Source organism: Leucoraja erinacea, chromosome 3, assembly GCF_028641065.1.
Source record: "Leucoraja erinacea ecotype New England chromosome 3, Leri_hhj_1, whole genome shotgun sequence".
Taxonomy (NCBI): domain Eukaryota; kingdom Metazoa; phylum Chordata; class Chondrichthyes; order Rajiformes; family Rajidae; genus Leucoraja; species Leucoraja erinaceus.
In genome coordinates, this window is record NC_073379.1 from 14,579,881 (window position 1) to 14,595,528 (window position 15,648).

General features: G+C 38.1%; 1 protein-coding gene across 7 annotated transcripts in view; it reads right to left on the reverse strand.

The window, feature by feature from the left end:
• Positions 1 to 15,648, reverse strand: part of fcho2 (FCH and mu domain containing endocytic adaptor 2) — a 156,117-nt gene that overhangs the window by 46,638 nt on the left and 93,831 nt on the right. For 3 of the 7 annotated variants that reach the window (XM_055632161.1, XM_055632163.1, XM_055632164.1), the window contains exons 17-18: positions 14,479 to 14,573; positions 3,811 to 3,926 (exon numbers count right to left, since the gene is read on the reverse strand). In XM_055632161.1, the coding sequence (XP_055488136.1) occupies positions 3,811 to 3,926; positions 14,479 to 14,573 (211 nt within the window). Of the gene's footprint in view, positions 1 to 3,810; positions 3,927 to 6,333; positions 6,805 to 9,828; positions 9,886 to 14,478; positions 14,574 to 15,648 lie in introns of all 7 variants that reach the window. The other 4 variants (XM_055632158.1, XM_055632160.1, XM_055632157.1 and 1 more) reach the window with 3 other exon arrangements.

Below are 15,648 nucleotides of genomic sequence, written 5' to 3' on the forward strand. Positions count from 1 at the left end.
GCCTACTAAATATTATTATCCTATCTTCCATGGTCAAAAATGAGCTAAACATGCCTTCCAGCAATTGGTCTAAAATCTTACAGGTCACAGCTCTCCAACTATATATACACAATATACCATATCAGGTACTGTCACTACATTTAAGAAATATTAGACAGATACATGGATAGGATAGGTTTAGATATATATGGGCCAAAAGCAGGCAGGTGGGCCTAGTGTAAACTATTGGTTGGCGTGGGCAATGTATGCATCGAAAACGAGCACATCGGGTTTGCGGCAAGACATTGCCCATCGATGGGATGTCTTTAGACGTGACTTCGACCACTATGTCACAATCGCTCATCCCGCCGCTACTCCTGCCGTCCAAGCTTCTCTGCTCCTTAACCCGACTGGTCCCGATGCCCTGGCTCGGTCAGACTTCTTCGTCTACGCTGCGGATGAATCTGTTCGGGACCCGATATGTTTATTGGCTAAATTTACCGCGATTTGCGACATTCCAACAGACCACGTACAGCTAGTGCTCTCTGTAATGCCACAGTATGAATAAAAGAAGTAAAGTCACAGTTTGTTGATAACACTTCTTTACAACATCTGTATAGAATGACAAAGTTAATTTTCAGATCAGTGGCTTTTCATTAGAATAGATATGTCAAGAACATGAAACCAACTCTGTTTCTTTCCCCCACGAATGCTGATGATTTGCTGAGTATTTATAGCATTTTATGATTTTAGGGCCTAACATTCCTTGATCAAATCCTAAAGAAGTACAATAGGCTTCTTCTGAACCTTTGGCAGAACTCCAGGAAGTAAACATGACTGTCAAATTGTACTCATAGCATCCACATTTTCCTACCTTGCTAACAATTATGTGACGTTTTCTTTTCGTACTAATGAAGAGCGAAAGATGATTTAATTACTGCATTTGAGTAACTTGATTTCTCATTCTCTATCAGCCACCCATCAGTATTATTACCTCAGGTTTTGGTATGTTTTCCTTTGCTCTCTCTCTCTCTGGGAGTGGGGCACTGTCCAGCCTGACCCGTTGGGCTTGTTTTCCTGCTCTGCATTTTACAATTACCACGTTCTCACCCTCTAACTGCTTTCATTTACTCACTGACCAGATAAACCTTCTTTACAGCTTATCTCCATGGCTTACCCAGTTTACCCTATCAAACGCCTTCTTCACCACACTGGCCACCTGACTCACCACTTTTTGGGAAAGTGCCCTATACTGTTAGTTCAAGTGGGCAGCAAGAATAAACCAGGAAACTACAGGCCAATGAGTCTGATATCAGTGGGAAAGTTGTTGGAGGGAATTCTTAGGGATAGGATCTACCAGCATTTAGATAGGCATGGACTGATTATGGATAGTTAGCATGGCATTGTGCATGGGAAATCATGTCTCACAGATTGCAGAGTTGTGGAAGTAGCGACCTCAACACAGACCAGACTCCCCACCGTTGACTCCACGTACACTTCACGCTGTCTTGGAAAAGCAGCCAATATAATCAAAGACTTGTGATTCTTTCTTCTTCCCGCTCCTGTTGGACAGAAGATCCAGAAGCTTGAAAATCTAACCCCTGTCATTTCTTCTTATCCCCGCTCTCATCAGGCAGAAGATACAGAAGCTTGAAAGCGAACATCATGGGGCCCAGGAACAGCATCTTCCCCTCTGTTTTCAGGCTTCCGAATGGTGCTTCCATACAGTGGCTTGCAAAAGTATTCATACCCCTTGAACTTTTCCACATTTTGCATGGTTTTCAAATGTTTTTACAAATAAAAAACTGAAAAGTGTGGCGTGCAAAAGTATTCAGCCCCCTTTACTCTGATACCCCTAAATAAAACCCAGTGCAACCAATTGCCTTCAGAAGTCACCTAATTAGTAAATAGAGTCCACTTGTGTGTAATCTAATCTCAGTATAAATACAGCTGTTCTGTGAAGGCCTCAGAGGTTTGTTAGAGAACATTAGTGAACAAACAGCATCATGAAGCCCAAGGAATACACCAGACAGGTCAGGGATAAAGTTGTGGAGAAGTTTAATGCAGGGTTAGGTTATAAAAAAAATCCCAAGTTTTGAACATCTCACGGAGCACTGTTCAATCCATCATCCGAAAATGGAAAGAGTATGGCACAACTGCAAACCTACCAAGACATGGCCGTCCACCTAAACTGACAGGCCGGGCAAGGAGAGCATTGATCAGAGAAGCAGCCAAGAGGCCCATGGTAACTCTGGAGGAGCTGCAGAGATCCACAGCTCAGGTGGGAGAATCTGTCCACAGGACAACTATTAGTCGTGCACTCCACAAATCGGGCCTTTATGGAAGAGTGGCAAGAAGAAAGCCATTGTTGAAAAAAAGCCATAAGAAGTCCCGTTTGCAGTTTGCCACAAGCCACGTGGGGGACACAGCAAACATGTGGAGGAAGGTGCTCTGGTCAGATGAGACCAAAATTGAAGTTTTTGGCCTAAATGCAAAACGCTATGTGTGGCGGAAAACTAACACTGCACATCACCCTGAACACACCATCCCCATTGTGAAACATGGTGGTGGCAGCATCATGCTGTGGGGATGCTTTTCTTCAGCAGGGACAGGGAAGCTGGTCAGAGTTGATGGGAAGATGGATGGAGCCAAATACAGGGCAATTTTGGAAGAAAACCTGTTAGAGTCTGCAAAAGACTTGAGACTGGGGCGGAGGTTCACCTTCCAGCAGGACAACGACCCTAAACATACAGCCAGAGCTACAATGGAATGGTTTAGATCAAAGCATATTCATGTGTTAGAATGGCCCAGTCAAAGTCCAGACCTAAATCCAATTGAGAATATCTGGCAAGACTTGAAAATTGCTGTTCACAGACGCTCTCCATCCAATCTGACTGAGCTTGAGCTATTTTGCAAAGAAGAATGGGCAAAAATTTCAGTCTCTAGATGTGCAAAGCTGGTAGAGACATACCCAAAAAGACTTGCAGCTGTAATTGCAGCGAAAGGTGGTTCTACAAAGTATTGACTCAGGGGGGCTGAATACTTTCGCACGCCACACTTTTCAGTTTTTTATTTGTAAAAAAAATTGAAAACCATGTATCATTTTCCTTCCACTTCACAATTATGCACCACTTTGTGTTGGTCTATCACATAAAATCCCAATAAAATACATTTACGTTTGTGGTTGTAACGCGACAAAATGTGGAAAAGTTCAAGGGGTATGAAAACTTTTGCAAGCCACTGTAAGAACGAGTACTGTCCGATTCACCTCTACCCTATTGCAGTCATTGGACTTTGTCTATACAATTGGTGAGCTGTTATGTTGAGAACTATATTCTGTACTCTACATCTTCCCCTTTGCCTTACCTATTGTACTTCTGTTTAACTGGAATGTACTTCTTATAATATTATCTGATATGTTTGGATAACATGCAAAATAAAGCTTTTCACTGTACCTGTATGTAACAATAACAATCCTAAACATAAAACACGAAAGGAGGCCATTTGACACAGCATGTTTAACGTGTTCTCTCTGACATACTCAACAACTCCACACTGGATCTCCCAGATCAGGGGTAATTGTAAAGCCCATCAACCTTATTGAATGAAGGAGAAATTGGAATGTCTATTATTATTTATTTTTCCCCGTCTCAAATATCTGAAACATGTAATAAGTCTGAAAACTTTGACCATGAAATATTTGTCTCGGTACTCAAGAATGAATATAAAACCATCTGCAGTAACTTTTACAAATTACTTCAATACTCTATTTAGAAAATTAGTGCATGAACAATGCAAGGATGATTTATGATATGATAAAAAGAACCTTACTATTTCATTAATTCCACCCAATTTTGTCGCTGAAAGCTTTGGTCTGGAAGTAGGACGCGGTGGTGGCACAATCATACTTGTATTGTGTGGAGTAGTGGGTCTTGCTGGCGGCGATACTGGTGAGAAGTTGGGGAGGAGAGAAGAAAAAATAAAATTAAAATGAGAAATGCTAATTGATAAACTAAACATATTAATTACCAAGTTTTTAATCATTTCTAAACAACCCTTTTGCATACAGTGAAGAGAATTGCGAAAAACCTGCATAATCTAGTATCATTTAAAATACCTAAACTTAAATCCATCTTATTTTTAGTCTAAAAATAAAGCATATATCTTTGAAATTAAGAATCATTCTGAAATCAAACTAATCCTAATGAACATATACAGGTTTCATAAAATAGTAACAGAATGTCCTTTCAAATAGATCCACATCTGGTTCTAAAATTCTCAATAAAACGTGCATGTTATTTTGGTATGTTATCATATTTCTCAACAACATAATTCCCTGTATCTCATGTTCACATAGCAATATAATAAACTCAAAATTTGTACTGAAGTAAAAATGGTCATATTTTTTTTGTGTTCAATCATTCATGTTTCTGGATTGAAAGAGCATTTGTATCCCATGTTGGACGTTTCTTTATAACTGCTCTCTCCTCTGTCACCATTGTGTAAAATAATCAAAGCTCCACAAATACCCAGCTCTGTTGTTTTCAATTTATCCCAGAGCAAATGTTTTGATACATACAGGTCCATATCAGTTGTGGCAAACAACATAACAAAAAGGAAAGAAACTTGAGCATAATTTTAAAATATATTTTTGACAGACATTAATAAATTTCAATAACAGGTGATTATAAAAGATTTAAGATAACGATTATTCAGAGTAATCCGAGGCATATTTAAGCCGAACCATCAAAATGAGCTCCAAGTATTAGCTAAACATCAGCATCCTTTTTGCAATTTATGGTTGTCTACTACAAACCTCAGAGAAAGTGGAGTTTAAAAAAAAAATCCAACACTAAAACAATATATTTTATGTAATAAATACAGATAAGTCGTTGCAATAATTACATTTGTTTCTCCATGTTTTATACAAATCTATTGCTTTTGCATATGTGTCATCATTGGCCAAACTGTCTAGGATCAGGCCCCTGTAATCGCATTCTGGAACAAAACTCTATAAAGGCGCAAAATAGTTCAAGAAATGACTAATTGATCAAATTGGTGCACAGTTAATCTGATCATCTCAGATCTTAATATTTTTCAAGGATTGTAGCACGATATAGGAACCATGCCTAATTTCTGGTAAGCACTTGATCAGATGGAGCATTCATCGTATGATACATGGTATAACAAATGTCATTTCACTATACCTCCAGGCTAAAAACATTTATTTTATTTCATCTGTGAAGTACAGATCTCAATTTCCAATCAAATATAATCCTTTCTGGAGAGGTATAGAACAAGATAAACAATATAACATTTCTACCAATCTATAAGAATATATCTACCCAGATCTTTGAGGGCATGTTCTGTAGTTTTTAGATCAATGCTCCACCATTAATAGCAAACATAGAAAATAGGTGCAGGAGTAGGCCATTCGGCCCTTCGAGCCTGCACTGCCATTCAATATGATCATGGCTGATCATCCAACTCAGTATCCTGTACCTGCCTTCTCTCTATACCCCCTGATCCCTTTAGCCACAAGGACCACATCTAACTCCCTCTTAAGTAGAGCCAATGAACTGGCCTCAACTACCTTCTGTGACCTCACTTAAATTGTACTGATTGTGTTAATTAGATATCAGTATATGGACCCCCCCCCCGGTTAGCAGAGTTTAGGTTCTTAAAGAACAATACCAGTTCCACAGATTGTAAGAATAAACGTCAGAAGCCAGTTGAAAGAGTGCAAATGCTTAATTTTTTGCCACTATTTTAAATAGCGTGTTTGGTCCACAACTTCCCTCCTGTTTGAAAGCCATTTTCCAAATGAGTTCCTTATCATTTGATGTAGTAAATTAAACCTTCATTAAGTTAAATTAAATATAGCCCTTCAATATAGCAACATGAAGGCTTGCTAATCAGGGGAAACCTGCATTTCTTTTCTCCAAAATTTAGTTCATAAGATTTTTTTAAACATATGGAACTGAATAGCCCTGACATCTATTATAGAAATAGCCTCCACTCGTCTACCTGAATTAAAATCTTAATCCTAAAAGCAAAATACGTGTCTTCACAATGAATTCATTTTCCCAATTGTTCATAATCAATGTAAGAATATATTATCCGACCCCAAATAACACAAACCAGAATTAGATATAAAAAGTTTGCAGATTACAATGAAGTTGCTTAGCATAGTCATTGCAATCAATTTACATGACTACAAAAGATGCACAAATTAGAGTCACTTTCCAGTCAGTTAAAATCAGTTTATCCAAACTATTTCACTCTGATGTAATGATTTTAAAAGTTCAGGGCATAAACTATGAAGCATATTTGTACAAATCATATTTGGCATACCATTATTTAAATGTGCAACCACAGGCGTTAAACTAACATCCACAGGTTGAGATGCAGAGGAGGGAAAACTTCCAGTGTCATTCTCTTCAATAGGTAGTTTCTTGTTGCCTGTAAAATCATTCTGAAGGTCACTTTGGTCATCAAAAGTGCTGTTGGAAGACGACAACTGAAAGGAGGCCACAGGAGGATTGGAGTTTGATGGAGCTTTAATATGTGTTGGTTCCTTCAATAAGTTTAAAGGTCTGCTTGAATTTAGCTCATCATTAAATGAAATCCACTGAGTCCGTGAAGTAGGAATGACAGTGTGGCCATTTAAGGTCTCTAAAATTGCTGCTACACTAAAACCTGAACCAGGACTAGGACTCTTAGACTCACAGCTTGACTGGTGCTTCACTGAGGACTCATATTCTACACCCCATGGTGAATTAGGGCTCGAGAAAGTTGAACTCCCTTCATGCCATGTTAATTCAGCTGAAGGAAAAGGAAGAGTTAAAAGCTTGCAAAAAAATATGCAATAAAAATGTAGAATATTAACTTTATCATATACATTGTCATCCTCATGAGGCATTTTTTCCAACGTGAACTACTAAACTGTCTAAATGATTTTTATTGGAAATATCACACATATTTCAATAGACAACTACTGTGGCCGCAGGTGAATTCTCTTCATATTTACAGAATCACTGTAACTTAAATATTAATAAAAGTGTTAGTCATAACACGTCAAAAAGGTAGGTGAAGGGTTAGAGGTCAACTTATAACGCCAGTGAACCAATATAAAATATGATGGATGGAGTTAAATCTTTAGTAATTAGTTGGCAAAAAATAAATGACAGAAAATTAACAAAACTCTTTTAAAGGTTCAACATTCTTGATACATTAAGCAGCAAAAAGAATAGATAAATAAAGTGAAGGTTAATAAACTAAGACAAATGAATACCAGGGCTTTTTAACTTTACAATATTACACTTAAAAAAGAGTTAAAAAATTAATTTAATCAATTGTTTTTACAATTTACTGAATGCATTCTACAATCGAAGGTGAATGATGATGGGCATACTACTTCTCATTTTCCAATTATAAATTTTAATTACCAAGATAAAAACCTAAACGTACGATCCTACACCAAAAATGTGTTGAACTATGCATTAAGCTAAAATCACTGCTCAATGAATGTGAGGTATGTAAACATTGAATGATCTCTCGAACATGTTCCACTGTACTCTTTGACATTCATTGCCTAATCATTAGTTTCCTTTAAAAATATTACAGTACATCAAAATTTAAGGAAGTGTCTTCCTTCAAATGTGACAACTACAGTGCCCTCCATAATGTTTGGGACAAAGACCCCTAATTTATTTTTTGGCTTTATACATAGTCCCTCCATTTCAGGGCACCATAATGTTTGGGACACATGGCTTCACAGGCCTTTGTAATTGCTCGGGTGTGTTTAATTGCCTCCTTAATGCAGGTATAAGAGAGCTCTCAGCACCTAGTCTTTCCATCACATTTGGAAACTTTTATGGCTGTTTATCAACATGAAAACCAAAGTTGTGTCAATGAAAGTCAAATACGCCATTGTGAGACTGAGAAACAAGAATAAAACTGTTAGAGACATCAGCCAAACCTTAGGATTCCCAAAATCAACTGTTTGGAACATCATTAAGAAGAAAGAGAGCACTGGTGAGCTTACTAATCGAAAGGGACTGGCAGGCCAAGGAAGACCTCCAGAGCTGATGGCAGAAGAATTCTCTCTATAATAAAGAAAAATCCCCAAACACCTGTCCGACAGATCAGAAACACTCTTCAGTCGGGTGTGGATTTATCAATGACCAGTGTCTGCAGAAGACTTCATGAACAGAAAAACAGAGGCCACACTACAAGATGCAAACCACTGGTTAGCAGCAAAAATAGGATGGCCATGTTACAGTTTGCCAAGAAGTACTTAAAAGAGCAACCACGGTTCTGGAAAAAGGTCTTGTGGACAGATGATATGAAGATTAACTTATATCAGAGTGATGGCAAGAGCAAAGTATGGAGGAACAAAGTAACTGCCCAAGGTCCAAAGCATACAACCTCATCTGTGAAACACAGTGGTGGGGGTGTTATGGCCTGGGCATATATGGCTGCTGAAGGTACTGGCTCACTTATCTTCATTGATGATACAACTGCTGATAGTAATAGCATAATGAATTCTGAAGTGTATAGACATCCTATCTGCTCAAGTTTAAACAAATGTCTCAAAACTCATTGGCCGGCGGTCCATTCACCAGCAATATAATGATTCCAAACATACTGCTAAAGCAACAAAGGAATTTTTCAAAGCTAAAAAATAGTAAATTCTTGCGTGGCCAAGTCAATCACCCGATCTGAACCCAATTGAGCATGCTTTTTATATGCTGAAGAGAAAACTGAAGGGGATTAGCCCCTAAAATAAGCATAAGCTAAAGATAGCTGCAATACAGGCCTGGCAGAAGACACCCAACAACTGGTGATGTCCATGCATCGCAGATTTCAAGCAGTCATTGCATGCAAAAGATATGCAACAAAATACTAAACATGACTACTTTCAGTTACATTGCTGTGTTCCAAACATTATGTTGCCCTGAAATGGGGGGACTATATATAAACACTGCTGTACGTTCTACATGGTGAAACCAAAATGTATAAAAATGGCCTTTATTAAAATCAGACAATGTGCACTTTAACCACATGTGATTTTTACTATTAGAAAAATCTCAAATTGTGGAGTACAGAAGCAAATAAATAAATGATGGGTCTTTGTCCCAAACATTATGGAGGGCACTGTGTATTTTATAAAGAACCATCTACTTTAATAGATTTTTAAAGAATCCTTCAAAGAAACGGTAGCAATTTAGTAATAAAGTTAAATTGAAAATAAATGGGGCAATCAATGAAACTACCGCAACAGAAGCAGTATGACATTATGATTTTTTTAATTACAATTAGATAATAAAGTTTGGGTTTCCAAGTTGTCGACCTAGCCAAAATATTTCAACAAAATACCACCATATTTATTTCATATATATTACACAGCCCTGGAATTCATGAGAAAGTTATGTCAGTTTTCATGTCATGTGCAGATGAAGTAGGAAAAACTTAACAGGCATTCTTGGAAAAAGTTATGTGTGCCAAAATACGACAAAGATAATAACATTCATTTTCTACATATCAATCAGCAAGGTGGTATCACTTCCTAATTATCACTTCCTAATTGTTCGTATCAAATTAAATGTGTTTAAATGTAACAATGTAAAGTTGAAAAAGTTAATTTGAGAATAGTTGTACACTTCTTATTGAAAACACCTCAATAGACGAATTAAAAAAATATTATTGAGGTGCTTTGTATTCTATTGCCTTCTTAAAAGCTTGGTTACTGTGCTACAACTCCCCCTGATAAAACCACTTTGTTGGATAATGGAGCACAAAAATGTTCGATTGGATAGCTTTTCAATACATTAGAGTCTTATTTACCTGAAGTTAAAAACGTGTGTACTTCAGAAGTGTTACTTACTGGAAGGAAAGGGAAAGCTAGAAACAAAGTTAAGAAAAACAAGAAGGAAGACGAAAGCAAAACTCGTTAATGATATATATTGCCAGAATGATTACATTTCAAAAATCCATTAATAAAATAATGTTAGACTTTTAATAAACAGGACATGGATAATTATACCACTAGCATCTGGTTGTTCTCACTCTGAACTTGACACAACACTGATTAAGATGTGACATGTTAAAAATAACATCCATTATCCACAAAACCTAATGCTTGCCATTCCAGCAATTATTTCCGTGAAATAGAGCCTCGAGAGGTTATTTCAAAGTGAAACTAAGCATCAGCCACATTGATGTGCTTCTGGACTTGCATTCCAGTCAAGGATAAGTTTGCCTAACTCTTAGTTTTGAAATTTAAAATTAAGAATCATTGTTCTTAAACTTGCAGTGCTTCAGCAAAGAAATATGGCTCAGAAGTAGTTTATTCAGCTGATCTAGTTGTTTGTCGGCTCTATTCTGTCACAGCTCTGAAAATTATTTTTCCTCAGTTGCCTTCCAGTTCCCTTTCTCAAGCCTTGATTGACTGCTTCCACCTCCTTGACACACAATGAGTTTTGGGTCACCACTTATCCATAGTGCGGTGGTCTTGGATAATTTTGTATTGGTCTAATCATTGACCAATGAGCTGAATGCACCAGAGATGTTATGAGGATGACCATCCATGACATTAGGGCAACATATGGGGTCAGTGTTAACTGAGTAAAATTGAAACACATAGACATTAAAAGGATAATTGTTTGATATTCAATTGCACTTACAACTTCTTAGCAAATGGACAGTCCTCACCAGCATGCAGCAACATTTAGGCATTAACAAATGACATTGGTGAATCAACTGATCTAAATTCTTCTGCAAATTCTTCTGACATGGGTATGAGCACTTAATCCTGCAGCTGTTAACCTATCTTGCTTCTCTATACTATTACATCGTGCCTTCTCTCTTTAAACCAATGTCTTAATCACTGCCACATTCTCTCCTGATTTGTTATGACACTTAGTTACAAGTTCACCAGTTATGGCTGGTGAACTTGTAACTAAGTGGAGGACCAATTTGGATCAACAAGGTCTACAGAATAATATGCTAGGTGCAGCACCAGGTGAATCTAAAATTATCCATGCAGAACTTTACACAGGCCTCCATGCATGTTTAACAGTGGAAAGAGAAATATCAGACGAAAATCCATGAATCCGTACCCAACAATTAGCTTTGAATTCTTCAGTTCTGTGAATAATGGTGGGTAATTGAACAGTTATTTTGGGAGGAAACATTTAATAATTATGTCAATTTTAATGATTGCTGAGTCAAGTGCACAGGAGCTTAAGAATAATAATTGACATTTTCCCTTCAAATCTGTTCCACCATTAAATGGTTAATTTGAGACTCTTCTCCATAAACCCAACTTTACCATGGTACTTAATACGGGTCCGCCACCAATTTTCCGGCAACTGGTGGTCTGGCACTCCTTTATTTCCGACAAAATTACAAGGGCGCACTTGAAAATCCCCCGAAAATGTGGGACCTAGACTGCGTGAGGCAGCCAATCTTGACCTCACTGGGACCTCCGGGTGGACGGGTCAAATTTGCCCCCTGTGGCCAGGGCGATGCAACTCAGACCCAGCCGGTGCTGGTAGATACGTTCTCCAAGGCCAACTTTAGCCCTCAGTGCCCTAGGCAGACCATTCTGGTTCTGTTCAACTCCTCTTGGAGGAAATGATCACTGTTGGTCTGGCAAAACAGATAATCCAGAAAGGCTCTGGAACCTCGGGTGCTGGGAAATCGTGAACTTGTATCTTTGATTATGGAAAGTTTATGTAAAATAAGTGCATCAAGACAAGGTATTCGCAATAATCTTCAATTAGCACTGCCTAGTTGATCAGTACAGGGAAGTACAGGATCATTGAGATTGGCAGGAAAATGGAATTGAAGCCAAAGGTCAGATCAGCCATGACCTAGTGATTGGCAGAGCAGGCTCAAGGGACCACATGGCCTATTTCTGTTTTTATTATGTATATGCTTGTCAGACTCAAGATATTCTGCAGCATGTTACCCAACTTCTGACATTAAAAAGAACTTCCACGCCAAGATTAGTGCAGTTCTAACAATATTTAAAAGTGCACTGGCATATCCATCTTAACAGTATCCAGATTACAGGAATTTGCTTAATTGCATCCTATACATCACATTGAACATTCAGTTTTATCCCGCTAATGCACTGAACTGAATTGTGCACTATTAATAAGATACACTGCAGTAAGTTGCCAAGGCTGCCAACAGTATTTTCCAAACCCATAAACAACAAACCAGAAGCACAAGAGCAATAGGTACATTCCGATGGTACAATGTCCAAAATCTCCTGAGTCACACACCATCTATACTATCACGATATTATCATTTTCTCATCTTGAAAAATCTTGAAATTCTAACTGTACTACATGCAGAAGGTGCCGCACAACCAGAGGTGCAAAATCTCCTGAGTCACACACCATCTATGTGATGGCTAATTTGAGACTCTTCTCCATAAACCCAACTTTACCATGGTACTTAATACGGGTCCGCCACCAATTTTCCAGCAACTGGTGGTCTGGCTGACCTTGTTAGCTATGCTGACATTCTATGAGCGAAATCAAGGTGCATTCATAAATTTTGGGCAAAAAGATACAATTAATTTTCCAAACAGCCAGAATCCTATTTACTTTACACAGCTGCATCATTAACTGCCCTGAATGGGGAAAACATCATCTTGCAAGCTTATGTATATTAATTGATGCATGCTCTTTCAAAAGTTATAAATGTGAATATTTAGAAGCAGTACGATGGGGGCCATTTCTCTTCAAACATTAAAACTGCACTGAGGTTAGCAGGTGGGACATATTGGCCGATGGACAAGTTGAGATGAAGGGCCTGATTCCGTGCTGTTTGACACAGGTTCTCGACCCACTGCAGTTTGCCTACCGCCACAAGACTCATCCCTAGAACACCTGGATAAGAGATACACCAACGTCAGACTCCTATTCATAGACCTTCATCACCATTATCCCATCCCTAAACTTGCGGGACTTGGAGTCAGCACTCATCTCTGCAACTGGAAAAATCAGCTTCCTGACCAACAAACCCCAACGGTGAGGGTCGGGGACAAATTAGCCTCTACGATAACCCTCAACACTGGTGCTTTGCAAGGATGCGTTCTCAGCCCCCTTCTTTATTCCTTGTACATCCATGACTGTGCAGCCATGAACAAGCCTAATTCAATTGACAAATTCGCAGACAACACCGCTATTGTGAGCTGGATATCAAATAATTATGAGACAGAGTACAGGAAATCGACTGAGAACCTCGTGACCTGGTGTCGAGGCAACAACCTTTCTCTTGATGTCAGCAAGACAAAGAAGATAGTGATCGACTTCAGGATCGACACAGATACCGCAGTTGTCACTGACGGCGCAGAAGTAGAGATGGTTGAAAGCAAATTCCTTGGAATAAATATCACCAGCAACTCCTGTATGACCCATATTGAAGCAATGGTTAAGAAAACATACCAACACCTCTGCTTCCTTAGAAGGCTTAGGAAGTTCGGCATAGCTACACCAATTCTCACCAACTTCTATAGGTGCCGTAAAGCATTTTATCGGGATGCATCACAGCATGGTTTGGGAACAGCTCCATCCAAGACTGCAAGAAATTGCAGAGAACTGTAGGCCCAGCCCAATCACACAAACCAACCTCCCTTCCATTGACTCCATTTATACCTCACGCTGCCTCGGCAAGGCCACCAGCATAGTCCAGGACGAGTCACACCCTGGTTGCTCCTTCTTATCTCCTCTCCCATTGGGCCAAAGGTATAGAAGTGTGAAGACGCACACCTCCAGATTCAATAGCAACTTCAATAATTTCTGGTTAACTCACTTCTTTTGGAACTGTCACTTAACATAAATGTTTTTTCCTCTCTGGGGTTTAAAGTATTGGCCTGAAATATCAAAAGCCTTGGCTGGATGCCATTTGTATGCATATGTTTACATCCATGCAAACCAATAAATTGTGTGTATTTAATGATATTTAGTAGAATTACTTTTTCAATACATGTTATCTATATTTCTATGTATCCCAAAATAAATTGAACAAATTAAAAATATTGTGTTTGAATTAAGTAATTGCTTGTGGTTGACAAATGAATATATCATTTTGTTTCAGTTAGAAGTATGAAGTAACAAGACAATGCTTCCTCTACATTTCATTAAACTGAGAGCACACAGAAATCAATGCTAACATTTATAAAATCAATTGAAGTGGAGCTTCAATGGGGAAAAAAAAACTTAAAGAAATAGAGATTTGGATCAATAGAATGCCATCATCATGGAGTTAATGATATCAAATAATCAAGAAATGATTAGATCAAATGAAAATATTTGTAACTGTTTAGCATAAACATTTGTAGGATTATTTTGCATATCAGTGTTAATTATGATAACAAAAAGCTTAAGAATCATACACTTCATTTTAAAATATCAAATAGTACTTTTGTCAATTTGAAATATTTACACAAATGAACAACACAAGAACCTAAATATCTACCTGATGAAGTTGTTGATGTGGATGAAGACGAGGAATCAAGTGGGGGTCCAAACAATGGATCCAATGAAAACAAGTCACTGTTGACCCTTTTGGCCCTTTATAATTTAAACCAAAATAGAAGTTTTAATGCAAGGCACCTTCCCATTAATCATAAATAGAATACAATTCTGTTACTTTGGTAGCAATAGACTTTTAGTGGTGTTAGACTTGCAAATGTTATTGAGTATTGTATTTTATTCATATTAATCGTATATATTCTTTAATTAAAAAACATTTTTTTTTACACATTACACGGTAGCATAGTACATTTTCAAATGAACCAGGTAAATTTAAATAGAGCAGGTAATACAGATATATTCGGACCCTGGCTCCAATTGCACATTTCTGACTCCCGATGTTCTGGACCCGACTACAAACAATGCTGGAGTAACTCAGTGGGACAGGCAGCATCTCTGGATAGGAATGGGTGGCATTTTGGGTTGAGGCCAGTCTGAAGAGGGGTTGCGACCCGAAAGGTCATCCATCCCTTCTCCCCAGAGATGGTGCCTGTCCCACTGAGTTACTCCAGCATTTTGTGTCTATCTTCAGTTTAAACCAGCATCTGCAGTTCCTTCCTACCCACTACAAACAAGTTTCCTAATGTAGTTAGACCCACAGTCCAGAACTTCAGCTGCACTCCAAACTTTTGGTTCTAGCTATTCACACTTGCAGTCTGGATCCCTGGCTCATAGATGCCAGTCCAATAAGAATACCGAACAATCAGATGCTAGATTATTGGAGCTTCACTGTAACTTTGCTTTAAATGGCATAAAGCACATTCCTAATATATTCCCAAAAGATTGTATAACTGACAACATTTTAATGAAAATTGATCCTGAAATGGGCATGGTCAGCCTTTCATGTTTTGTTCACTATATACATGTAGACTGTTTTTTACACACAATTGCTTCATCAATCAGATATTAGCGATGTTATACACAGCTTGTGAATGAGCAAAACAATGATAGATGATGTGGAAATGTGAGACATACAAATTAATCAAAGATAATCAGCAATACTTCCATAGTGATGAAAGAGCTGGAACTGAGAGAAGTACATAAATGATTTAAAGCTTGTGATCTGGTCCAAAAGTGTGTTTTTCTTTTGCCTCAGCATCAAAGATAAGTACTT